The sequence below is a fragment of the Lycorma delicatula genome, chromosome 3, assembly GCF_047948215.1.
Source record: "Lycorma delicatula isolate Av1 chromosome 3, ASM4794821v1, whole genome shotgun sequence".
NCBI classification, from domain to species: domain Eukaryota; kingdom Metazoa; phylum Arthropoda; class Insecta; order Hemiptera; family Fulgoridae; genus Lycorma; species Lycorma delicatula.
Window position 1 is genome coordinate 160197080 of NC_134457.1, and position 27995 is coordinate 160225074.

The 27995-nt window shown below is 26.9% G+C and overlaps 2 protein-coding genes and 1 long non-coding RNA gene across 3 annotated transcripts in view; 2 read left to right on the forward strand and 1 right to left on the reverse strand.

Moving 5' to 3' along the window:
* homer (protein) overlaps positions 1–1036 on the forward strand; it is a 55757-nt gene extending 54721 nt beyond the window's left edge. The window contains exon 10 of the transcript XR_012755789.1: positions 865–1036. The gene's annotated coding sequence lies outside the window, so the exon portion shown is untranslated. The remainder of the gene's footprint in view (positions 1–864) is intronic.
* On the reverse strand, positions 16–27922 carry LOC142322154 (uncharacterized). Its single transcript, XR_012755790.1, has 3 exons — positions 27784–27922; positions 3258–3432; positions 16–517 (listed from the first exon to the last, which is right to left on the reverse strand). It is a non-coding gene; the product is annotated as an uncharacterized LOC142322154 (long non-coding RNA).
* LOC142322152 (cytosol aminopeptidase-like) overlaps positions 26196–27995 on the forward strand; it is a 34687-nt gene continuing 32887 nt past the window's right edge. The window contains exon 1 of the mRNA XM_075360896.1: positions 26196–26394. Coding sequence (XP_075217011.1) covers positions 26389–26394 — 6 coding nt within the window. The 5' untranslated portion in view covers positions 26196–26388. The remainder of the gene's footprint in view (positions 26395–27995) is intronic.

The following is a 27995-nucleotide window of genomic DNA, read 5'->3' on the forward strand; positions in this document are numbered from 1 at the left end:
TTCTTTTGTCTCCCTTATGAAATTATAAACAACAAAAAAAAAAATTAATAGTTGATGTTAACAGATTGTATCAGTCTCAAAACTCTAAAATTACAGTATTCTTATTTGGAGAGAAAAAAATATAAAATACTTTTTTTTTAACATCCTATCAGTAAGTACACAGTAGTCATTAAAAATAACTGCAAAAAACAATTACCATATTTAAACAAAAGTTAAAAAAAGTGCAGTTATAAAAGTAAATGTTATAGATTAAATCTCTCCAGTCCTATTAGCTAGCTTTGAGCAGGGGGGATGTGGTGACCGGAAGCATCAGAAGGCTTCTTCCCCTACGGGGTTGGGAATGTCCTGTTAGCTAAGTCTCTTATTCACTGTCATCCTACATGCTATTTGAAGTTGACTAATGTAATTAAAATGAAAATAATTTGCATTCATGTTTATCATATCATATTCTCTGTAGTTCAGTTTTATAGTTTTATTCTTGATTTATCGTTTTCTTTAATTAATTTTCCCTTGAGCCCTGGAATGATAAGTTATTGAAGTTATAATGTAATTCATAATACACAATTTGGTATAATACCTTATTTTATCTTGTTAAATTATTTTGTGATGGGGAGACATAGTGTTCATTAATATATTGTTCATATTTTTATTAAAATTGTTAATTAATGCTCAAACACCTCATTCAGTTAATTATTGTTTACTTAATGTTTTATTGTGTGTGTGTGTGTGTGTTATATTAAATCCTGATTTACTTTTATAAGTTATAAAGAATGGAACTACTAATGTTTGTGAATATTTTATTTAATACTCAACAAGTATATGTTTCTAATACATAATGATTTTCTTGTTTTCAAAATTCTCTAGGTAGAAATTTCATCTTAATTGATAACAAAAATGTATAATGATTCATAAAGAAGAATAAATTAAAAAAATAGATGTGTGTATGGAGTCGAAAAAAAGAGGTAAATAAGTGAAAAATATTATAAAGTTATTGATACAACTAAAAATCAGTTTACGAATAGAACCGTAGGGGGTAATTATAGACTTATTCCATTGAAGTTAATTCATTATATTTTATTTTTTAATTGTGTGAATTAATATACGTTTGTTACATATATATTTCATTATTAACTTTTTTTTTCTGAAAAAATTTCATAAATAGTTAAAGTAATTAATGTTTTTATTTCTTTTATTAACTAAAAAATAATTTGTATGCAAGTGTATTTTTGGTTAGTGTTTTATTATTTCTATTATTGATACACGTTTTTAGTGAAACTTGTATTTCTAGTGTTACTTTCAGTTTTTATCTAGTTTTTTTTTCTTTATTAAGTATAACAGTTTAAAGAAAAAGAACATTGTGTGTAATTAATTTATCCTATTACACACTGACTGTTACTGTTATGCATATAAATGCCATTCATTTATAATAATATTAATATCATATTGTAAAAATTAAATATATGTATATAGATAAAAATTAATATTGTATATAAATATATATACAATATGGGTGTGTGTATGTGTATACACACACACACACATATATATATATATATATATATATATATATCATATTAACACGTTGTTACTTTATTAGTGGTAAAAATGTACTAATTTTTTGTGTGAAGAACAATTTGGATGTACTATTTTTTTTTTATGTATAAGTAAGTTTGTTATAATGGCAGTTTCCTTAAAAGAAAATATTTTTTTTTTGTTATTGAAGATATATTTTAAACATGAAATTTATTACTTTTTATTATTTTTTGTTTTTGATATCAAGATATACTCAGATTTAGAGATAAACCAAACACTTTTATGCACTTAAAATTCATTGTTGTATAAGACTTTTATTGTGAATCTGTTATCAATCTTTTTAAGTACTTTTATACGTAATTTTTATTTATAAGTAAATGCTATGGAGATGTAATTTTTAAATCATATGTGTATATACTCATGTATGATTTGCTGATATATGTGTATTATTGTATTGTATTATATGTACGTATGTGTATATGTGTGTATATATGAATATATATAACAATTAATGTGCGTGTTGGGCCATACAGTTTTCCTAGTTTTTTATACCATTTATTGACTGTGGCAAAATTTTTATGAAAATGTTTATTAAATATTGCATATTGTGCTACACTATTATATGATTTTTTTCTTTATTATTTATTATTATTGTTTACTTTTTTTATTTACTTATTTTTACTTTATTTCTTCACTTTCTGCAACTTCTAATTGAAACTTGTCATTAACTACTATTGAGTGTAACATTAGTTATATATACTGTTTCATTGCAAAAATCCTGTCAATCTTTTAATTCTTTTGATGACTAGCTAAAGTCCCATCACACTGGAGGTACGAATAGCCTCGTGTAATAAAGTAATGGTGGATGCTGTCAAATGGCTCAATTTCTATTGAGGCAAGGCAAAACATTACAACATTGTTTTTGTTCTGAGCTGCCACATCATCTGGAAAAACATGATGTGTCACATTTACATCTAGAACATCATCCATAAAATCAGCTAAAAAAAGCATATTTCATTTGGGATTATTTTTGGCCAAATCCTCAAATAAATGAAATTTGGCTCTGTTGTTTTTTTATATTGTGAATGTTAAAAACCTTCTTCATCATCCATTGATGCTTGTAGAATACCTCTTGGATGGAAGTTTGTGGAAGCTGCAAATTTTTTGTAAAGTTCATATATATTTCTGTTACTTTATCTACTAAACATCTCTCACTGATTCTTTCAACAATTTAAAAAAATCTTTTGGTTCTCCTTTTATGAACTAGGAGCTCAACAATATGAACTCTTTTGCATGTGTTCAATGATGGGCTTTTGATTTTGACCGAGAGCTCCTTTACATTTACAGTAGTCAAAATGTTTATGAAAAATTTTAGATAGAATTTGTTGTAAACACATAAATCAGAATATTTTTCTTTAAAAGGATTCACGTGATTTTCACATTCAGTTTTGAGTTGAAGAAGGTGCAGGAAATACTAGTATAGTGGGCTTATTTCTGAGTAAAAGAAGCTATATGGTTGTCAGTAGCCTTTATGATGTGTCCTGGTTTAGCATTCCCCCAGGTGAGTAATTTTTCCCATAAGTCATTTGGTGACTTCCCTTGTGAGTGTAATGTACACAGTTTTTTAACTTGTTCAGATAAAATGCCATGTACAAACAGAAATGCAAGTTTACATATCTCAATTTTAGAAACAGAATACTTAAAAGAATGTGTTTTTGGTTTACCCTTTTTTCTTTTCATAATTTTCTGGTTTATGCCATTTTCTTTGTATCAGTTTGCATTCAATCAATGACTGAAGATATGCATTTTGTTCATTTTTTGTATTAAACTCAATAAATTTTTTATATATGTCAGTAACTTTATCCTCTGTAACTTTCTGGATTACATTTTCATCTGCAACTAAAAAAAATAACATTTGTAATTCTTTAAAAAAAAAAACCTTTAAAATAAATAGGAGAAAAATATTATTACGTAAAAAAAGTGAGTAATGTTATATTAGTTACCTGCAATTGAATTTTGAAATTAAAAAAAACAATTACACTATTCTTAACAATTTATTTTTACATGAAAGACTGTACTTTAATCTACTTATCTACATAATTGCCACCAACATTAAGGCACTTGTATCATGTAACCAGCTTTTGAACACTCATCATAGAAGTCTGCTGCTGCACTTAATAACCGCTGCAACATCATTGTCATCATGGTGCTGACCACCCAAATGTTTCTTCACATGCAGGAACAAGTGGTAGTCACTAGGCACTAGATCGGGACTCTACCGTTCAAGAAAGTAAATGCATTGCCTAAACGTTTGGTTTTGTGCACCTCAGTCAACATTTTCACTATCCAGCGTGAACACAATTTTCAGTAATTTAAGCGTTCGGTCACAATTTCATAGACAGCACTTCTTTAAACTTGAGGAAACTTCAGATAGTGAAGAAATCATAAATTGTCTGTTCTTTCTCACTTTTTCATCAACTTTCTACGCCAGATCTTTAGTAATAACAGAAGGTCGTCCATTCCTTTCCTCATCATGAACATTCTGGCGACCATCTTTAAAAGTTCTAAAATATTTTCGTACAATTTCATTGCTCATAATGTTTTCTCCATATACTTCACTGATCTGATGATGAATTTCAGTTGCTTTCACTGTAATCCCTTTAGCATTATGAAAACTAATCACACCACATATTTTCATAGTCTGTGGGATTCTCGATCAGCGGAGGCATTTTAAATATTGAAAAAATAAACGTAAACACATAGAATATTTCTGTAATACCACCGTCTGTGGCCTGCCAACAGATGCAGGTACACAGTAGATGCGTGGAATGCCAAGTGCGGCGTTAAAAACTTAATTTTGGAAAAAATGCAGATTAGGTGTTTCTAAATTGACTAATTCCAATAAACTGTGGGTATTCTGTTAAAACTTTAGTAAACCTTGCTATTAATACTTGAAAAAAAGAAAAATAATTGAAAATTTTGTTTTACTGTTAAGCAAAACAAAGACAAAAGGAAACTGCTTTGGTGGAATTATATTTTCAATTTTAACACGTGTCACACGTTAATTAAAGTGATATATATATCACTTTAATTTGCAGCAAACTCTGCTTAAGTTTGAAATTTACTTGCTTCATGTTTGTATATAAAATAAATTTAAAATATTTACCTTAAAATATTGCTTATTATTATACCTATTAAATTCACACAAGCGCTTTTACTATGGCCACGGCTTCTTTAACAAAAACATACTGATAAATTTAATGTTTCGTATTGCTGTTTATTAATGTTTTTTTTTTTTGTGTTAAGTTTTAAGTAATAGTAGTTAGTGGTAAGTAATTGTTAACATCGTGCCATGCATTCATTAGTAAAATTGTAAGTAGTCAGTGTAGCACATGGCTGCATAAAGAAAGTTCAATTATTTTTCACTGTACGCAATCTTATGTTTTATCTGTCATTTATGTGTATGCACAGTTCTGTATACTTGTTAGTAGAAGTATGAAGTAAAACACTAAACTTATTAATACATCCTATGTCAGCAAATGTAATCCTTGTAAGATTGTGAAACACGAGACATTTTATAAAATATTCTTGTAAATCAATAAAAAGATTTTTTGTTTTAGTGATTTAATTCCGCATTTTTACTGAAACATATAACCAAACAATACTTACTTGGAATTAATGTAAGTTTCAGTCATATGTTTTTATGAACCATCACTTCTTTTCTTCATTGTTAAATAGTATGAATAAATATTGTGACGAGTTGGTTTTTATATATAACTAATATCATGGTTATAAAAAAAAATTCCTCTACTCAAAAAAATTCAAAAAATAAACTATGTGTAAGTTTGAAATTTACATGTTTTTCTAAGCAACGTAGTCAATCTTTCTTATCTTGTCATACTTTGTACATGATTTTTTTCTTTTTTCTTATGTACCATTGCTGGCCCACTTAGCCTGCATTCAGTTTAAGTACAGATACACGTTTGTTTCTTATGAATTGAATTTCTTCTCTTGACTAATTAAGGTTAATTGTATTATTTAACTATTTGAAGTTTTATTTGAATGTGTACAGCTCTATCCAAATTTGTTTGTTGTTAAAATGATTTTAGTTTATTGTCATTTAGTATATTATTATTGTACTGTTTTTTAATATTACATATTTGTGGTTTTTAATTCTTTTTGTTTTTAATAATAATTGTAATATTTATGGGTTTTCACTCTTCTTGTTTTTAATAATTATTATAATGAAGTCTCATAATAATCACAGCAATAATAATAATAATGTAACAGCAGTTTGGGGATTTTATTTTATCGGTACTGAATGGTGGAAGCAAAGGTTTTATTTCATTTTGAATGTGTTTAATTTAGTAATTTAATTTGTAATGTAAAATATTTAAAGTATTAATGTATTTTTAATGCATAATAAATAAATCTCAGTAAGTTTAAACTAGCATTAAGTATTCTAGTATTGTAAATTGTGGATAAGTGAAAGTTCTTATTTGTGGGATTATTATTATTACCATTTGATATTTATATTTAATTCTCATTATGTTATAGTAACTTAAATCATGTAAGATATACGTATATATTTTTTGATTTAAGTATTAGTTAAAAATACATAATTAATATGACTCATTTTTTGATTGATTCAGATTAATTGAAATATAAATCATAATGTTAAAATTTTTTTTAAATCGGGATTGATTGCTGTGGTTATATACTAATAAAACTGCAGAAAGTTGTTATTGTTCCTAATTTTTGACTTGAAAGAGTTGATAATTATTAATCCTAATTTAAATTTGATTAGTAAATTATAATGACTACTTTGAAATACTTAATAAGTAAACGAGACAGAATCAACAAGAGACAGAATGGATTCACTTTTGTCAGTTACAAAGCTGAGATCTTGTCTTGAGTCACAGATTATTTAATCTATACAATGGCATTTTCTCATGCTAGTATTTAATGTGTGAACATTTATTTAAATTTTATTGAAATTAATCATTTTAAGGTTCATATACTGATAAAAATAAGGGAAAAAATATTTACCTCAATATTAATATTTTGTACTAGGTAGTTTGCCAATGGAATTTAAAATATTTTTTAATTTATCTTTCACATCACACTAAATAGATAGAAGAAATGCTTACTTACAGAAATATATTGTCTAAATACTTTTCATACATGCATAAAACAAATACAAATAACAATTATAATACTATAACATTATAAAATTATTTATAAAAAAATAAAATAAAAATGATAAATTGGAAACTGCATTTCTTTAACAGCATTTAGTAAAATATAAATAAAATGTCATCATATACACAACATTCAAGAATACATTTATGAGCATCCTGAGATCTGTATGATATAAAAACTTAGTGTGAAATAATAATAAGCTCTGATAGTAAGCACTTTATAAGCACCTAAATATACATGAATTAAGTAATTTAACTCATTATTTTGTTGTAAAATTTAATATAATTATACTGTCTCTTCTCATTTTGTTACTGTTGTAAAAGAAATTTTTAATAAGTTGTGATTATTCATTTCTTTGTTTACATTTAAAATGGTTTAACCATATTAAAAATTTGCCCCTTATCTGAGCATCATTTTAACCTTATAAATCAGTATTTCTAAAATATACAGCTTGGGTATAATGAATATGTTCAATAAAAAAAAAATGGGGATTGACATGAAGGTCTGGTGGTTTTTTTTTTGCAGATTAGATGATAATTTTTTTCTATCACAAAACCCTTTAGCATCCCAAGTAACTATCCGATAAGGTTAATACAAGATAAAACTGAGTGCATGTAAGCAAATTGGAATATGATTGTTGTGTCCAGTGAGGTACTCTCAGAAATAGTAGGGAAAATAAGACAAGAAATTAATTCATGTCATTAACCTTTTGTCAGGCACAGTGTCTTTTGTTATATCCACAGGCACAATGTTTATTAGAGGCACATTTCACATTTTGAGTTTCATTTGAAGGTTTTATTGTAGTTTTTAATTGGATAATTTTCTTATTTTATTATACTTAGTATTTTATTAATCATATTTTTATTAAATAATTACAAAATTTGTTTAAAAAATGTAAAATACTAAACCTAAAAAATAATAATGTTACATTATAAAAAATATTGGTTTTACTTCTGGAAATTTTGCCATGAAAAAATTGTCGACTTGGGATGGTTTTTCAAGAATATCTTTCATTCCAGTCCACCTTCTCACAGTTTTATCACCCACATCGAACTTCTTCTAAGCTGTTCGATTTCCATTTTCTTGCGCATAATGCACTATTTGCAATTTAAATTTACAACTGTAACTTGCTTTAACACAGTCCATGTTTCACTACTTCATGAGTGGATACTCTTTCATTAGTTGAAAGAATATCCACAATACTGGTTGGAGTGCTCTGCATCCTCTTGCCCTTTTTCTCATGCGGTTCTGTTACCTGGTAAGCAGTTGAAGCTTTTCAGCAGTCATCCCTCTGTACAGAGGGGTACCATTATGTGGAATGTGGGCAATTCAGAGCTTAGGAATTTGCAAATGTTGTCAAGTTTCTTGATACTGCAGTCTGTTTTGATCTCTACTAAATTTTAAGAAAATTATATTTTCCTAAAATTATTCTCAGAAACCAGGTGTTGCTTGAACATGCAAGCGTCCTATGTACATGTAAATATGGTATCTCTCATACAGGAGCTAATTGATCAAACAATTTTCTTTGTAGTGTTACTGTCATCAAATCTTAAACAACTCATTAATAATTAAAATTAAAATTTTTATTATCTGTTGTCATGAATGCCCCAAAGTTTTTCAAGGCTGCTTTCTCTGTAGGCTGTCGCTAAAAACAGACCAGTGAATGCATTTATTGATTAAATCAGTGAGTTTTGCCTCTTGTTTGCAAGTATAATTTTCTATAAGTACGTTGCTGAAGATTGTTTCCAGTATTACTTTCAGTCATTGTAAATTGAAGTACCTAAAACTTCCAAATAAAAAAATTACAATGAATAAAGAAGAAAAATCAAGAATAATAATAATAATTAGAAGAAAGGAAATAGTGTAAAACAATGAGAATATGAAAGAAAAAATGACAATATTAGGTAAAGTGTGCTTGAGATGACTCTTGTTTAACAAAAAGGCCTTAAATATTTTATTTTGTAGATTATTATTCAAAGTAACATTATTTTATATTATGGGCAGATTAAAAGTAAGGATGAACTTGCATAAAAATTATGTTCAGAATATGCTGTGCCTGTGAGACTGATTACATCTGGTGGAAGATGAAAAATTTAATGTGTGGATGGTCCACTTAAAGCTCTTTTCAATCCTTAGATTTAGAAAATTATGTGAGTTAGTGAGCTGATAAGAACCAATTATTGTGGTTGTGCACCAATCAACTTAAGACATTCATCACCATTTTTATTAAAGGTTTTATCTCTTTAAATTACGAAGAATTATTTTTATTATGATGTTAATTTTATGCCTGCAAGTAATTAAAATGCTGTTAATATATTTTTATCAACTAGTTGTGTACATGTTAGATAATGTTACATTATAAACAGTGTTATTTTTGCCTTCTTAACATTTTTATTAAAAATAAAATTGCTAAATATGTATATCATTTGGAATTAAAAGATTTCTTAAATTTTCAAATGCACGACAATTTCCTGTACTTTACTGAATTTAATATCTAAAATAAATTAAGTGAGATCTACTAATAATTCTTTTTCTTATTAAAAATAATAAATTTGTATTCATGGATTAACATTATACAGTATAGCTAACTGCTTGTTTATACTTATAAGTGACAAGACTGTCTTCGAACATGAATCCCATAAATTAAGTGGCAGTGAAACAGACTAAAAATTTTGACTTAGAAATTTAGGGAGGGACAAGTTTAAAGTTTTCTTAGAAATAATACTTTCATATGCAAATGTTACTCACACACTAAGTGTCTGGTCTCTAGCTAGTAGTTGTCTTCTAAATAAAAGCCTAAAGTTTTGCATAATCTAAATCTTAATATAATTCCTCTAATTCATACTGCATTAACTGTCTTATTATTCATTATTATTGATAGACAGCCACCTTTCCTTGCGTAAAGATTTAATTAAATTTTATTCACTTCCTCCTCTGTAAGACTGACTAAAATAGAAGTCATGTCATCTACATATTGAAACAACTCAGAAAATATGTGAAAACACAGGTGTTCAATCATTATATCAGAGAAGAGCTAAATTTGAATTATTTAGTCATTATCTGACATCTCCGGCAAAGATAAGAGTTAAAAAGCTACATTAGTGTGTTGTATTGCATGAATACCACTAATGCCATGTAACGAAAGTTTATTGTACAAAAACACAAGTTTGTATGCTATATCAAATGCTTTTGTTTAGTAACAGTGGTAAGTGACATAAGTTTTATCTTCTAAAGTTTTGCAATTTGGCCATATATTCAAATGCCTTGACTATTTTGCCTGAGCAAAAGCTGATTTTATGAAAGCAATAACATTTTTAGTGAAATTTTAATGATTTTTTTTACTTCAAGTTTTTCAGTACTTTAGAGGGTCTTGAGATGTTGATCTCAGCATCTTGAGCAGGGGTTGGCCTGCGGGTACCATGGCGTCCTTGATGAGATTTTTATATGCATTCACTATATTACACACCTACTAAGCCCAGTAACCATATCTGCGTCGTGCGTAGATAAGACAATATAATTGTGCAAGCTCAGTGTCAGCAAATAGCAATCAAGGTCATACCACTGACACACTTGCTACTTAGCACATTGGAATATTCTCCCTTCTGATAAACTTTGTAGTTTATTACCATATTCTGAGTGCTACGTATTTTGAGTATTATTTTTGACTATATTTTATTATTTACGTATTATTTATTAGTAACCATATCACGCAAGATAGTTGTGCTTTTCACTATCAAATACGTATTGTACTAGTTAAACGGATTTTATAAATAACCCATCATGAATAATAAAAAGAATTTATTGTTTTAATGTTGACTGGGAAGAACAATTTTGTTTTATTGACTTTAAAGGCGCCCCAATAACTTTTCATAAGCCCACAATAACTTTTGAATTATTTTTGTGCCCCTACTGACTAAAAGATTGCCAACTTCTTCTGTAGGGGATATAATGACATACAGAGAATCTTCTTTATTATATTTTTTTAATAACTTTGTATTAAATTTTGGTTGTTAAAACTGTCAAGACATATCATGATTTATTATCAGTGTATTATTATTGTGCATAATTGTTTATGCGCTGGAAATTATTTGTCATTCATTGATTAATATGAAGGGTGAAACAATCCATCACTTTTGTTTGGTATTGTTTACTTAGATGTCTTTCTTTATAATAAGAGTTGAAATGTTTTTAAATTCGCTATTATTTGCTGTTTAATTCATATAATTTTATATTTATTTGCTACATAGAAACTATAACAAGATACATTCTATTAAAATGTGTGTCACCACTATTGGTTGATTATTTAGTATGGTGCCTCATCCAAGTCCTATTCACTTATTGTTGATTAATATGTTTTATTTTGCTCATAACTGGGAAATATGTGTTTTATTAGGTGCTGCATTAGGTGAATTATCAGTTAGTAATTTCTATTTTTAAAGATAATTATAGAACAATTATTTTTATTTCACCTCTGTCTTCTTATATCAGTTCATCTACAACCTCTTGTGTCATTTTATATAAGTAGTTATCGGCAATTGGCTCATGATAATAATATCTGTGTATATGTATTAGAGAAAGGTAGATTTCTTTAGTATTTTCCACCAGTGTTACTGAATTGTCTAGCCAACATGTTTATGTTATTTACCAGAAATTCTTGATTGCTTTAAACATTTAAGTTATTCATAGTGATCTGCAATTTTTTTGTGTAAATTTTGTTAAAAGGCTGCTACCTATCTGCCCAAAAACTAGTTTAGTCTATGAGAGGTTAAAGTAGACAAAATCTATGCTTCTGAGCACAAGCTAATTAGTCCCCCCACCTAATTTTTTACACTTGTCATTCCACATCAAAGATTTTAATTTTACTTGTGTAATTGTCATAATTACAGAAGTAAAATTATGACTTCTTTTTTAACAAATTGCACAATTTGGTAAGTTTAAGACTTATTTTGGATAATATTTAATTAATATTAATTTTATGCAGCTCAGTTAATTATTTCTTTTTCCAGGTACATAGAATAAATTAGTGATATAAAAATATGATAATTACAACTTTGTCAATAAGATTGATTAGTTCTCTATTTAACCTCAAATAGACTACTTTTTTGAAGATAAAAATTTTATTTAAAAATCTCTTTTTGCATCATTGTTAGTTGTTTGTACTAGAGTGAAGTCGTAGTTAATTTAAGTTTAGCATGTATTTAACATTTATAATAACTGTGTGATCAAATTATAAATATCTGTAGCAGTGTTGAAACTAAAACAGTAAATATTTTGATAATGATTTTATGTATTAATGATATAATTTTTGTAGTCTGTATTTATTTTAAGATCAAAAATATTATATTAATATTTTTATTATAATTACTGTTAATATTAGCATTTTTTTTTCTTTAACACAAACAGATTATCGTATTTTTCATTTCAAAAAGTTTTTATGTGTAATTTTTATAAACAAGGTATGGTTTTTAAAATTTTTTTTTATCTTGCTTTTTTTACTTTGTATTTTTAAGAGAAAACAATTATTTTTTTTTTGTTTCATAATGTTATGGTTCCTGTGATTAAAGAAATAATTTCCTCGCATTTAATAATGAGGGATTCTTTTTTTTTAATATTTATGATTGTTGAATGCTGAATATTCGTGATTCATGAGATGAGTATTTAGAATTCATTTATGAAATTTCATTTTTATTATTGACTTTTTTAGTGAAAAGTATGTATTTATGTCATATGAACATACAAATAGTAATAATGAAATTGTTAATCTTTGGATTCCACAACCACATTAATAAACTTATTGGGTAAAATAAATAAATAATAAATAAATTTATTTATGCATAAATATTATATGGTAACTTGCTTTTATTGTTAAATCTCTCATAAGCTATATCATATATAATTATATACTTACTTAATCTATAAAAGTTCGATTACTGCATTGCAGAAAATATACTACTGTTTTAAAGAGTTTTAAAATCTCAGTGTTTTTTTTTTACTCTTTTCTAAATTTTTCAGCTTGTCTAGGCTGAGAAGTTTGAAATAAAAATTTTTGCATTACATTTAGAATCTTACTAGATTTAATGGATTATTTACTTTTTACTTAACAAAATGAAAGAAGTATCACAGTTGTAGCATTCCAAGCCCATTTTAAATAGTGGTCATTCTAGTTTTTTTATTTAAAAATTTTTTTTTTATTAGTGAATAATTTTAATGGTGAATAGCAAAAACTATTTAAAATCAACTGCTTTGAATAATCTGTTGATGTGATAATTTCTACCATTTAGTTTGTTGGATATTATTAGAAAATTGAACATTATTTTTCCACAGTCATGCAGGATCCAACATTGTGTTCTGTATAAATTACATGAGCGATGATTGGATTAGGCTTTACTACAATAATAAATATGGGTGTTCAAGTTTACTTCGATGATATATCTAGACTTTAAAGTAAATTTCATCTGTGTTTATACATTCTAATATAAATAGTAAACCACTTAGTGGTTTCTTCTTTTTCTTTTACAGAAATGAATATTATCTTGTTTTATTATTTTTTTTTGCATCTAAATTGTATTTTATTACACAAAACATACACAATATTTTCAGAATTTCCATCGCAAATATATACAAAATATTTACCTAATTATACATTTATATACTGATATTTTTATAGAATTTCATGATGTAGTAAGAAATGTAGTGCCAAATCTTACTTCACAGAACACCGTAAATAAGCAATTCGCCATTACAGTGGGTCAGGAGATTACGATCAAACGCACTTTATACTGTGCATTACAATCTCTCACTTTATACTGTGTTATAACTAATGTTATCTGTCATTGCAGAATACTGCTAAAAAAAAATACATAAAATGAACATAATATTATGACAACAAATAAAAAACCAGACAAAAAGTTGATGTTGTAATATTCCGACTAAGGCCCTAATCATGCACATCGGCTATATTGGAATATTTCGTAGACTGGTAAGGTTAATTTAGTTGCAGTAGATAATCATCTGCACTAATAGAACTTTAATATTTGTATTCATTGCTCATGGATATAAATATTAATGTACTGTTCCTAACTGTTTTATTTTCACCTTTTTGTCTGTCGTATGGTAATAATCTGTTTTTTTTTTAAGTATGTTGATTAGTAGTTGTTTTTGAACCTATGAAACAGAGTTAATGAATCAGCTGATAAGCATTTTTAAGAAAAAATTAAAGGAGAGCTGTTAAAAGAGCTTGTGGAAGCCAAAAGGTTAACAGAATTTTATGTTTCATGTAAGTTTCTAATAGGTTGTGTATCAGTTCAAATTTCTTTTTATTTATATAAATTTTTCATGTTAAAATATTTTTATTATTAATAACTTTGTTACTTTTGTGACTAGAGAATAAAGTAATTGGAAAGAGCAATCGTGCTGTCAGAAATTGGCAGTTACAGTGAGAATTATTTTTGGGGCAAATAAATTTATGTTGTGTATCATATGTATTATTAAATTTGTGATAATTAAAGCAAATATATTTCATCTGGCTGCTTATTTTAGCATATTAATTTGTTAAATGCTATACTTGTTTATGAGTGTTCTTTATTTAAGTAATATATTTTTAATGTCTTTTTTTCTTTTTTAATGTTGAAGTTCCTTGAATTTTCATGTTTTTTTTATTATGGATCTTATAATTTTTTTGTGGTTCTTTTTAATATGTAATTAAAAAGCTATTGCTTTTGTTACTTTCATTAAAATATTTTTGAATAATTTTATAAATAACTACTATAGTAAAATAAGCATTTGTAAAAAAAAAAAAAAAAAATTAGTAAAGAAAAAGCATTTATTGGCATACATTTTATTAGTCAATTAATTAAATTTCTAAGTTTATTTTTGTACGTTTTGTTCATAATTAATTAGTCAGATACATTTCATTTTGATAGAAATGTATTGTATTATCTTTGAAAAGATAATATATATCTCTCAGTTTTTTATATTGCATGTAAGTTTTTATTGAGAATTTTTTTTCATACATAAAACAAGTTGTTTCATCTGTTTTATGTAAATCTTGATATTGTTTTATTACTATTATTGTTATTTATATTAAGAAATATTTTTATGTTATTTATCTTTTGTATAAGAATATTAAATAAATTATTGTAATTCTCTACCTCTTTACTGATACAATTGATAGACATTTAATTTTGTAATTTACATTAAGAAACTGCATTCATTGATGTTGTAAAAATTAAGATAGTGTGATAAAATACATTATATGGTATAACATAATCATTCATGTAATATATAAAGTACCATAGTAATGTTTATTAATTTATCTAAAAACGTAAAATAATTATAGCTTTATATTTGTAAAAATAAATCTAATTGTATTTAAGCCTAGAGTGGGCTTATTGAAGTATTCTTTTCAAAGTAAATATTGCATTAACAAGACTTTTGACTGACATGTAGTCAGTTGTAGTTAATATATGTAGGTAAACTAGGATTTAAAAAATAAGTCATGCTGAACTAAAGTTAATATGCTCAGAATTTTTCATTGTAATTGGTTGCTTGTGTGACTCAAGTTGACTAGATTTATCTTTTGTTCCAAAAATTTCTGAGTATTTTCCTTGATAATTTGTAATGATATTCTGCTTGTGTGTCAATTTGTATAATAGTATTATACAAATTGAATTGTTGAAATTTCATTTAAGAGTGATTATTTTAACATTTTAGTTTTGAATTAAATAGTTTGCATTGTTTCTGAACAATAGTTTAAAAAAGTGTACAATCCGAAAATGTAAATAAGTCAAAGAAGAAGTAATTTAAATGTTTTTGAAAAAGGGATCTTAGTATTACATAACAATTCATAGGAAAGCATAATACATGAAAAATAATCACTAAAACATCACCTTCAGGGGTAAAAGGAAAAATATAGGCACTACATACAACAAAATCAAATTTTGAAAATCACATCAAAGAATCAGGTTATACTTATAAAGATATAACCTTAACATGTCAATTTTATACATTGCACATAAAAGCCAAAATTTTAATGATAAATTCGAACAATATGAAATTTATATATATACAAAAGTTGACAAAAAACTTACTAAATAAAGAAACATTATATAGATTAAATATAGATTTTGAGAACATAATTAAAGGGTTTTCTAATTTTTTTTGGCTCCACTCTTTATTAGAGCACTATTGGTAACTTCACTGAAGAAGTGCTACTTCTTAATGCAAAAAGAGTGCTACTTAACATAAAAAGTACTTTGGAAAAAACCATTGTAGTATTTTGAAACTGATTCATTTAATAATTTGAAAGTATTTTCATTGTGATGACAAATATGAATTTATACACATATATGTGTATTTATTACCTTATCTTTGTCTCCAACTTATATTAAGTTCTTGTTCTCAGACTTCTATTTTAATTAGCCTGTATTCAGAGATTCTATATTTCTCTATCATGATTTAAAAAAGTGCCTTTAGACTACTTAATTATAAAATAATGTTTATGGTGCCCTCTGTTTAATTGTTACTATAATACCAAATTTATTTTACTGTACCAGTCTGAAGAAAAGAAAGATTTGTGTAGTACTAATAATAATAATTTATAATTTCCATGTACCAATAATTTATTTCAGAAAATGTCATAATCAGTACTATATAAGCTACAGTAGAATAGACCTTTGTTACAATGAGCTAATTATTTCCTGGAGAGTTCATAAGATAGGTCGTAATAAATTGAACCCTTAATATTGTGTAGTTTTATTTTTAGACAAAAACCACAGGAAAAACCTCTATAGTATGTTTTTTAGGTGAAATTAAGTGACAGACTGTGTTATTCATTACTGTTTAAGACATGGTTATGTGGCCTATTGTAATGTTAAGGCTAGGCATATTTTTTTTTTTGTTGTTGGTTATATACATCTAAAATGGGTTGTATGTTTGCAGTAGAAGCATATTTCATCAACATTGAGTATAAAACTAGCCGAGTATTCATCTTCCTCTACTATTTTAGCTAATGATTTAGAATATTCATCAGGAGGTGAACCATTTGTACTTAGTACTTCATTTAATATCAGTTTTATAATCTGATTTGCTTCAGAATTAATCCGAGCGATTTTTGATGATACAAAAAGATAGTCCTCAGTTTCACATCATTGTAACTAAACAAGTGATATATTGAAAATGCCTTTGCAGAAACAAAAGACCTATAAGCTGTAGTTAATCCATTCCATTAAAATTGTTTCTACTATAAGTAATTTGTTCCATGAATCTTCAATAGCACCTGTAAAGTGCTTTTATTTTTCTTTTAAAAACTTGATGACCCGGTTTGTTTTTATGTGATAATTTCCATATATTTATGTTCTTACCCAGTTCTATTAGTTTCAGAATTTAATGTTTTTCTTCGAAATTAATTGCCTTGTGCATTAAATATAGTAATATACTTTATTAAATATAATATAGTGAATACAACAGATCACAAAAACTAAACAGAAAAGCATAGTTGCAAGAATTCTGAATGTGCAAAAAATTAAGTAAAATAAATATTGCAAAAAAAGAAAGTTCACTGTCAGCAAATTTGATATTTTAAAAATTTTATTCCATGCTGTAAATAATATTCAAGTTAAGGGAGAACCTTTGAAAAATAGTTCTTCATACTGCAACTTAACAATTTTTGTATGATTAGAACTCAGCCACTGTTTTTATTGCCATAATAAATGTCACAAAATTTGTATCCTCCTTTCCTAAAATCAGAGCAAAGAATGGATATTATAGCATTAGTTTCAGGAATCATAATTTGGCTTTACTTTGCCCTATTTGGATGAAATTAGTTTCAAAGGAAAAATGTGTCAGCATTTAGTATGGATCCAGTAATTCCTTTAAATATGAATTCACAAAATTCAGTTTTCTTCAGTAGTAATTGTAAATTATAGTCAACAAAAAAAATATTTAATTAAAAATAATGTTTCAACACATGGTGGTATTTTCTTCTGCTTAGACAATTAATCTTAATAATTTTTTTGTTTTTAAATTGCTCATTTAAGTTGAATAGATGAAAAGTTATAATTCGTGAAGAATATTAAGTCCTGAAAAACATGAATTTTCATAATGATGATTAAAAACAGTTAAGAATTGCATTTTTGTGATCAAGAGTAGCTTAAACTTCTCTAGCTCTCCATATGTTGTTTTCACAGTTTCTGTTTTCTTTCTATCTCAGATTTTTCATCCTCTGTTTTGTTTTTCACTATATAGGAAGCTGAATTTGGAGCTATTTACTAGTGTTTTGTTCTATGTATTCATCTCTTTGTTGATTTCTTGCTTATTTATGTAGGAGAAATTATTATTTCCCCTTCTTTGTGGAAGAAACAGTAGTAGAAAATCCAAAATGGTGTTTTGGTACTGCTTAAGTCACAGCAGCTTCTATGGTTTTTTTTGAAGCAACCATGTTTTAACTTTTGCAACCATGTTTTGTTTGTATCATATTTATCTTAATGTGACTACATAGGTTTTCATTTACATTTCTGTGTCTGCCCTTAGCACTGAGGAAAGCTAGTTTCTGGTATAATGGAACAATGTATACATAAATAATGCTATTATTTAGTGATTTATTTATTTTTTTGGTGATTTTATGTTTTAATGGTGACTCCTAGGTGTTTTTGGTGCTACTTTTTGGGTTAAACATTGCTTTTGTTGCTTTATATTTTCCATCATGAAACACATTCTAAAATATTATAAATTTAAAATTTATTTTACAGAAATTTGTTGCATGAAAGTAGAAATTGTTGGATCATTTTTGGGTAGACCCTCCCAATTAAAAATCTGGTATTTGTGGTACAAAATACACTGAGAGTGAGATAATTAAAGCTTTGGAATGCAAAAAATTCAGAAAAAAGTATGGATCAGTTTTGGATTAAAGGACGTAATAGAAAAACATATTTTAATACTACAGTTGGAAATAGGAAGCAATAAATATAGTACCGTTTGTGTGCTTATCTTATTACTTATTTTTAACTAACCAACAGGAGAGGGGGTCATTATGTCAGGTGGTTGTAAATCAGAGTTTACTAATATAATTTACTACAGTATGTATGATCTGATTATAATATAAAATCAGTTGTAGACAAAAACCATTTATAGACTAGAATAGAACCTTTTGTAATGAGTGTCTTTTAAGCATTGTTCAATTTCTTTCCATTTAATTGTTTTAAATATTGTGGAAGCTTGTATTTTGATTCCAGAAGTGATGAACACAATCAGCTTGCGCTTTTTAGTATTCATGTTTATTCTTATTAACTTAGTATAATAAATGTGAACATATTTATTATGTTTAAAATTATGGTCACCATATTTTATAATTGTTAAAGTAGCTTTGTAAATGTTAAATAATGGGATTAGAAGTAACTTTTTACTTAAAAATATATCTTTATAAATTCCATTATAATTTAACTGCACTAAAGTTTAATAGTTTTCATCTGAAGAATAAAAATCCTGCTTGTATTCTACCTGTTTCCCCAAACTGTATGTTAAACTAGCCAGTTCAAAAATAAACTGTTCTTACCAATCATAAGTTAGAACCCAAGACATAGTTCTAAATACATTAACAGATTTGGGTAGCTTTTTATTAATAATATTAATGCCTTGTTCCCAGGAAAGGTTTCTGTCAGCAATAACATAAAGATTGTTTGGCTTATCATTATCTTCATGTTAAAGAGTTATTTTTAGTGATTTAAAAAAAAATTAATATTTGAAAGATGAGTTTAAAAAAAATATGTACAGATTATGTAGGAAGTTACAGCTGTGAATTAACAAGTTATCTATTTAATTCCTAACTGACAGCAGAATCAACATAATTAAATACTTTGACATCATAATAAAAACAGTAAAGGACAAAAGTGCTGAACACTAAAGCCTCCAATTTCTCCATAAAATGTATATTTATTTGTTTGTAAACGTACAAAATGCACAAGAGTAAAACACAAATGTTGACAACATTTAAACACGACACCAATTTTGAAAGAATGATTAATTCCTTTAAGAAAGAGCAATATAAAGTAGCCTGCTAACCTAATAACCCCCGTATATTTATTCACATCTGCTAACAATATATTGCTAAAAAAAGCAATAATCAAAATAACATGTTATTTGTTTGATAAATCTGGTAAATAAATCTGGTTGATAAATCTAAGTCATTTAATGTCAAATTTAATTTTCAACATTAATTCTGATTATTAACCAGAATTTGTCTTATGTTCCATAATAATGTATGCTTTATGTAGAATGTAAATAAAAATTTCAGTATTTTAGAATTAAAAGCAAATTGAAGATAGTTCAATTAGAAAAATATTACATTTATCTGTAAAAGAAAAAAACATTCTCTTGAAGTACTAAACAATAGTTGATGAACATATTACTTGAAATTGGAATTAAAATTAATAAGATTGCAGTACTTGGTGTGTGGTCATCATATTAGTAATTTCAGAATAAAGTTCATATATAATTTATATATTTTTTTTGTGAAGTGAAGATATACTAAAATTGTACAAAGGTGCTCCTGGAGCAAAATCATTAGATGGTTTTTATTCTGATTTTTGTTACTTGATCAGCCAGAGTGTGAGAATATAGAGAAATACTGTAATTTAAATAAGGAAATGTGTGATACCTTTGCACTGACACCATGTATCTAGATTTGATCACTTGTTTGATTCCATTGGACAATTGATCCAAGTAACAATAAAAATTAAAAGATCATTGATGCATAAAAATTAATATTTTCTCCGCATTTTAGAAAATATACAAAAATTTATACAAGAAAAAAAGCCAAGAATTTTGTGAACCATTAATGTAGAGTAACCTATTCTGTTTAGTTTTACTTTAATATTTAAATATCATATCCAATTGAATGTTGGCAGCCACCTGGACAGTTTAAATTTCTTTGCTGGAATAAATAGCTGGTTGACCTAGAAACCAACCTTAAATTCATTGACCATGAAATTTTCTGTTGAGCTTGGCATTGGTTTCCTATTAACCTGATACCTGCCCGGTTGTAAGATATGATCCTCCTTGTAATATGAGATTATAGAAAGCCATACCTCTGTGGGTGTCTCACCATAGGTGCAAAGTACTAATCTTTTTTCTCTTAACTGTCTTAATTACCTCTGCACTAGTATCCTCTTAAATTCTGTTCAACATTACTTTTGATGTCCTAAGACTGAGCACCATAAGAGGAAGTCAGAAGCCAAAGTGATTAACTCCAGATTATGCAGAACTGAGGAAATGAACTAGTTAACCAACTCTTCATTATTACAGACTGCTTTTATTACTGTAATAAGTTAATTAACATGTATAATACAAAAGTTAAAAGCTATTTACATTAAATTTAAACAATTTCATTAGCAATTCAATGTAACTACAGTAAAATTCTGCCCATTTGTTGGAATCACTTTGTTGAATGAAGAATGTTATTATTCAATGAAAAGCAAAAGTGACTATTTCACTTCCCAACTTTATTATTTTTAATGTGCAGCATTAATATTAACATTTAATAAAAATGTATTTATAAAATGAATGTTTATAAGAACTTATTTTTGTTCCTAAGAAATTTCTTACTTCATTAGCAAATGTAATTGGTCGAATTTCAGGATATAGTAAATTTTGTCTACTGAAGCAAGTGATTCTTGTGTCAATCTTGTAGTAGATTTCATTACATTAACTTTTTTAAATGGCACAGAGTCTGTAAAACATTCTTTAAATAATGTCAGAGGTTCTTTTTTCAACAGTCTTATTCATCTGATTTTGAGCCAGTTTATATGACTGCTGTTAGTAGCTGTCCTGCAGTTTACAATAGAACTTTCCAGATTCTTAGTGGAAAGAAAATTTTCATGTTGCATTTCAGTCTGCATGAAACTTTTTTCTGTATTTTACCTCCAACTATAGTGTCTTACTATTCCTGGGGAGAAAAAATATTTTACTTTTTATGTGCAAATTTCTCGATGACACCAAAATCCACATCAAGGTAACTGTGTCCTGACACAAAAAATTTGGGGTCAATACGTTCTGCTGAGAACTAGCCATTAACTTTAGTGAACTTAAAACAAGTTTTATTTTATTTTTGTTTTGCCCTGTGCAAGAATCACAAAAGGCAACAACATTTTTATAATTTTCAGCAATTAAAAGTAAATGTTTCTTTAGGCAAGCAGCTATCTCTTGAGAACCGCAAGAGCCTTCAGTCTCAGGCCAAACATACATAAATCCGTGGTTGGTGTTAAAGCAATGACAACCAAGGTTGTAAATGTATGGATTGCACTTGTAATATGCCACAGAGTGGACAATTTAAGAAATGTTAATTCCTTTTTAAGGTCAAATGTAAAAGCATAATAACTTGTACAGCCAGGATACATCACAAACCTGGCATGTATCCTTGGCAGGAGGTCTAAAATGGAGGTTAAACTTTGAAGAAAACATTTGTTAATAGATTTTTTCTTTTACTGGATTGACATTTTCTGCTTTACATTTTTCAGTGTATAAATCTTACATCTTTTTCATCGTTAAGTTTGAATTTAAATATGATTGGGATTATGAGCCCTGGTATAATGATTTTATATGCACAACCACACCAGAAATATCTGTTTTGTTTCCAGGCTCATGCTTCCCTCTATTATCAACCACACAGGAAACATCTGATTTTGAACAGGCACTGTAAATTTTACCATCACTCACTTGAAATGTTTCTCTGAACTATTTATTACACATCTGTAGTATCAGCTACATGAATAAAAAATTTAAATGATTTCTCTTTAGGAGGCTTGATTCCTGGTGATGGCCATTGCCTGGCAATGGTTTTACTTTGACACAAACCTCGCAAAAATATATTCTGTTTAGCAAGATTTAAAAGCTTGTAAAATGAACTAAAGGTCATATTTCTCTGTTCAGATGAAATTTTTAAATTACACCTTTTTTACAGTTGCTTGGAATATCTTTGAAAAATTTACCTCTATGAATTCTTCCAGAATGATGTATAAGTTGCACCACTCACTCTGTTGTTACTTTCCCATTTCATCTACAAATTTTCAGTATATCTGGACCTTGTTCTCCCCTTACTGGATTAATCTTGTTCATTAACCATAGAATGGCCAATGTTATCTTCATTAAATGCATTAAGACTACCAACATTATTTTGATGTTAAGTACTGCTTGAACAGTTATCACGATCACTACTATTAGCTACACCATGTAGGTCAGGTAAATCTGCAGGTGATACTGCAAGGTCTGGGTCTTAATAAATTTCATCCCAAAGTACTACTTTCTGATTAACTCATTATTACAAATTAATTCAGCTGTGAAAATGTTGTCTGTGTTAAATTAATAACAAAAATGACCTACTAAATTATTATTTACTAAAACCATTATATTAGTATATTACTAAAACCATTACCTTCATGAAACTTAAAAAGTAATTAACCAGGTTAGTTTGGAGTTAAGATTGACAAATTAAAATTTTTATAATATGTTCAGCTGACAAAGTGCTGCACTCTGACTAAACAACTCAAAGAGTTCAGCATAGCCATTGAATAGAAAGATACAACCATCATTACCTGATATTTAACCGTTTGGATTTTTTAAATTTTAGTTTTTTTCACTATGTTTTTTATATTTATTTTTTAATGATAATTTTATTTTTTTGGTTTATTTGATATTTGCTTTTTTCTTTTACCAAAAGTGCTCAGTTTCCTTTTTCTACATTAATAAGCATTCATACTTGATGAATATTTTGAAATTGTAGTTAATCACTTTGGCTTCCGAGTGCCTCATACAGGAGCACAGAGAAGGTATAGCATTTAATAAGTGCTTACTTAAGAATGGAAGAAATCCAATCAATCGTAATAAAAGAGCGAATTTCTTCGAACTTTAAATTACGGCTGTATAGGAAATTCCTTAATTGGCAGGAAAGCTGATCTGGCATTTTCTGTCATTTTCTTTATTCTTTGTAATGATTCAAACTATCATAAGCCATATATAAAATTTTATATTCATCGATGAGGATTGTTGCTGATGAAAAGACCATTATCATGGATACTCTTTCTACTTCCTACCTTATACTTCATCTTATGTTCAGTTGTAATCCACAGCAGCCACCCACACTTTCATTCTAGCTGCAGCCCTTTTATGCTATTTGCCACTAATAGCTAATACTGTGTTACCTACTTTTCTTAAATTATTAATGACAACACCATTCACTTTTTTCCTCTGAAACATCATCCAGTCACAAATAAACACAATCCAGTCAAATACATCTCCTTGTGTGAATATCATCAGATTTACCACCTTTTGTCTGAACACTAGCTGTCTTGTTCTAGTGCAGATTTTTATGGAACAATTCATATATCAATACAATTTAATCACTGTTTGCTACCTTATTACCTTTGACTGATGAAATCATTATCAGATGATGATTAAAATCCATCACTTAAAAATGATAAAATTGTGATTCCAGTACCAAAAATAATCAAGGAGCAGATAGCGATTATTAAAAAGCTGATTCATATATAATTATATCTCTACTGCTGCTATGATGCAGTTTTTGTAGAGTAAGTAGTGATTTATAATTAAAAATAATATATATGATAATTGTTATTTTTTCAGTTAGTATTAAAAAGTCTGTCAGAAAGAAATCCATTATTAAATATTCAAGAAAAATAAATTTTCAGTACACTTACATTTCTTTATTTACTAAAAACAGAACTTTCATTATAATCTTAATTTCTTTTTCAAGAATGTGTCACACATCCATTTATAAGATATTTGTGGGTGAAAGAAAAAAGTTAAGTTGATAGATTATTAGGTAAGAAATACTGGATGGGCGAGTAAGAAAATTGGAAATAAAATTTAAGGGGATTTTAAAAATTCTGTTAGGCTGCAAATTTTGTTTATAGGAACTTAATATGAGTTTTGATAATTGGATAATTTAGCACTTTCTTTTTAAAATTTGAATATTTATATATATTTTTTCAAACAATGATACAAATTTTTTTTCTAAAAGTAAGTGAAAATTATTTTTGTTGCCCCCAATATGTTGTGTTATCAAGTTTAAGGGTCTAAAAGATGAATTCTGATAAAGCCTATCAGGGCTAGAACAGAAGGGTGGGTGTGGCGATAGAGTTTGTCACAAGACTTCCCCTACTGGGGTCAGGATGTCACAGCTGAGATAGACTTCTTATTTATTATGCTGAAGGTTCTGTATAAACCCCTTTCTAGGATCTGGAAATATTGGAATCAATCCCAACATTAATACCTTAAATTAATTGATATGATTTAAAAATATTTTTGTATGTACTGAAAATAGCAATTTATTTAGATGTTAAGAGGATTAAGTTTAATGTACATCTATAATAAAAATTAATATTTTTAGAGGCCAAATTCATAGAAGAAAAAGATATGTTTCAAAAAGATTACAGCAGACTTTTACCATTATTGTTTTTAAGCGTTAGAATGCACTGCAGTACATACTATATAAATTTATTATTTTTATTTATTTATTTTTAAAGATTAAATGTGAAAGAAATAGTTGCTGTAGAGATTAGGAAAATGATTAAAAGACCTTTGAATTAGTGGGTTTTTTAAAAATAAAATATGATATCAGTTGTAAAAAAATGTTCTATTAGTTGTCCCATGAAGAAAAATAAATAAGATCGCTCGGTGCCAATGTAATATCCTATATTTATTTATTGTATTATATCAGCTCCTATTATTTGTGGTATTGGGTAAGTAGTCTTTTTTGGATGAAACAAGTTTTGCATATTTATTGGATAAATTGATTTTTTACACAGATTAAAAAAAGAAACCATAATAAAGTGTATTTTGTATTTTTAAAAGAAAAAAATGTTTATTATGTATTCTTAGCAGCACCACCTTACAAATTTTGTGTGGCTTTGTTAGTTCCTGGTTGAAGTTCCATTAAATTAGTCATACTGTTTAATGGATTTAACTTCTTCCCTTACATTACTTTGTACTTTGGTCAATCGCTTTTAATTAATGTCGGATTATATCTAAATACAAAAAACCTAGTTCAGTGTTTTACTATTACTATGTAAAAAAAAATTTATTTTTAATTTCAACTTGACTGCACTATAACCTATACCTACACATAATCTGGAATTAATTAGTGTAATACAATTTTTAAATGTCATTTCTTAATTTAAAATCAATTAAATTTCTCTAAGAACTTAAGAGATTATTTCTAGTCTGTATTTTTTTTAATTAATTTAATCATTAAATAAAGTATGCATAATCTTGTTTTGGAGTCGCCATTATATTTGCAAATTAAAACTATCTAGAGGCTGTGATAGATTTGAATAAAAACCTCTAGTAGATAATTTATGATTGAAAGTTATGTATATATTGGTGCCAAATAATAGAAAAATTGTATTTTGTAGTAATTTTAATTATTTTTTCTTTTAGGTTTTTATTTTTTCCCCTAAGATTGAATCTATTAATTAAATTATAGAAAATAATTAATCATGAAATACTGTATATCAAAGAAAATGTGATTGTGATAAGAGATTTGTATGTATTTTAAAGAGTAGGCCTATTTTTGCCACTAGTAGTTGTAATGTCTACTGATTGAGGTGCCTACGTGTTTCATAATATCAGTAGTGTAAAATTACAATGAAGGTAATGCCATAATGCTTTATTTTTCTATTTATACATTTTTTTTTAAAGTTACTTAATTATGTTGAATATACAAAAAATTAAAAGGAATTGAAATTTCAGTTAGTTAATTGAAATTAAAAAGATGTAACTTTTTAACTGCAGATAAATACAAACTTATCATTAATCAGAGAGGGACATTAATTTGAAGATTGTAGATGGTTGTTGTAATAATATTTGTGCATCATCTAACTGCTAGTAGTACAGATTTTTTATTTTTGCTTTGAAATTTTTATTTAAGCGATGGTGTTTGTATATTTAACATGTGTTGTGCAATCTATTCTGCTTCAGTCGCATATGTAACTATTGTCACTGTATCTGGGTTAGTAGGAAATGCTGCCAACTGTCCTGACCTCTTAACTATTAGTGTTAAAGAAAGCTAATTTTATTAATAAGAAAAAAATAATTTTTTCCAATTACTTTTACACATTTGCCCTATATTAAATCATTAAAATTGATTGTTATATTTAAATTTTCTTATTAACCAAGTAAATTAAAGTATCTTTTATATATATATTACATTTTATTAAAAAAAATTAAAGTTATTAAATGTGTTTAACTACTTATGGATTATGACCTAAATTTACTTTGAATTTTTAAAATAGGTAATGAATTAATTTGCAGATAATTATGTAGTAAAAACTTAACATTAAACATAAATATAGACACATACTTAAAAGTAATTAGTGAACTTGTTATTGTATTTTGTTTCCTTAAATAAAAATAGTGATATCAAGCATTATAACATTTCACAGCCATACACATACTAATAAAGTAAGAAATACTATTGCTTATCATTAGTATTTATTTTAAAATTTGGAAGCTGTAAAATGTTTATTGAAATGTTTTAATTTTGTAACATCTTTTTCAATTTAATTTGATATTCTCCTTTTTTTAGTGTACGTATGAATTTTAATTTCTTTATTTGTAACTTATATGTGTTTAAAGCTACTGGGAGGAAAAGTTTTGTATGCGTAATTTTTATTTTTATTCTGAATATTAACTTTTTAGCATCTTATTAACTTTTAACTTTATCATTAACTTTTTACTTTTAATATTAACTTTAATTTTTTATCTGGTTCTGAAAGTAGATTATATTTTATTGAAAATTATCAAATTGCAACTTAGTAACAGCTGATAAAGAACATTTGGTTATGTTTATTTAATTTCTATGGTTAATAAATAAAATTACTGCCAAATATATTTTTTCTCCTATTTTGTTGAAACAATATATATGCTATACACTATTTTGTAACAGAAACAGCATATTCAATTTCTTGCTTTATGCTGTTTATAGTAAAAGCAAAAAATTAAAGCATCTTTAGACAAATGTGAGGCATAAGTCATTGTTACCTTCTCTGAGAAATTATTTTCAGTATACAGCCAGACCTTGTGATGAACAGCAGAGTGATAATGTTGCTTTTAAGGCTGAATGTCACCTACATTTCAGTTGATTTGTTACGTTATTGTGCAACTGTTTACTCAGTTGGCTCTGTGAATGAGGCAATGGAAATTCCAACACACTCGTGTAAATTTTTAGCTTGCATTAAATTTATTTTTCTTGA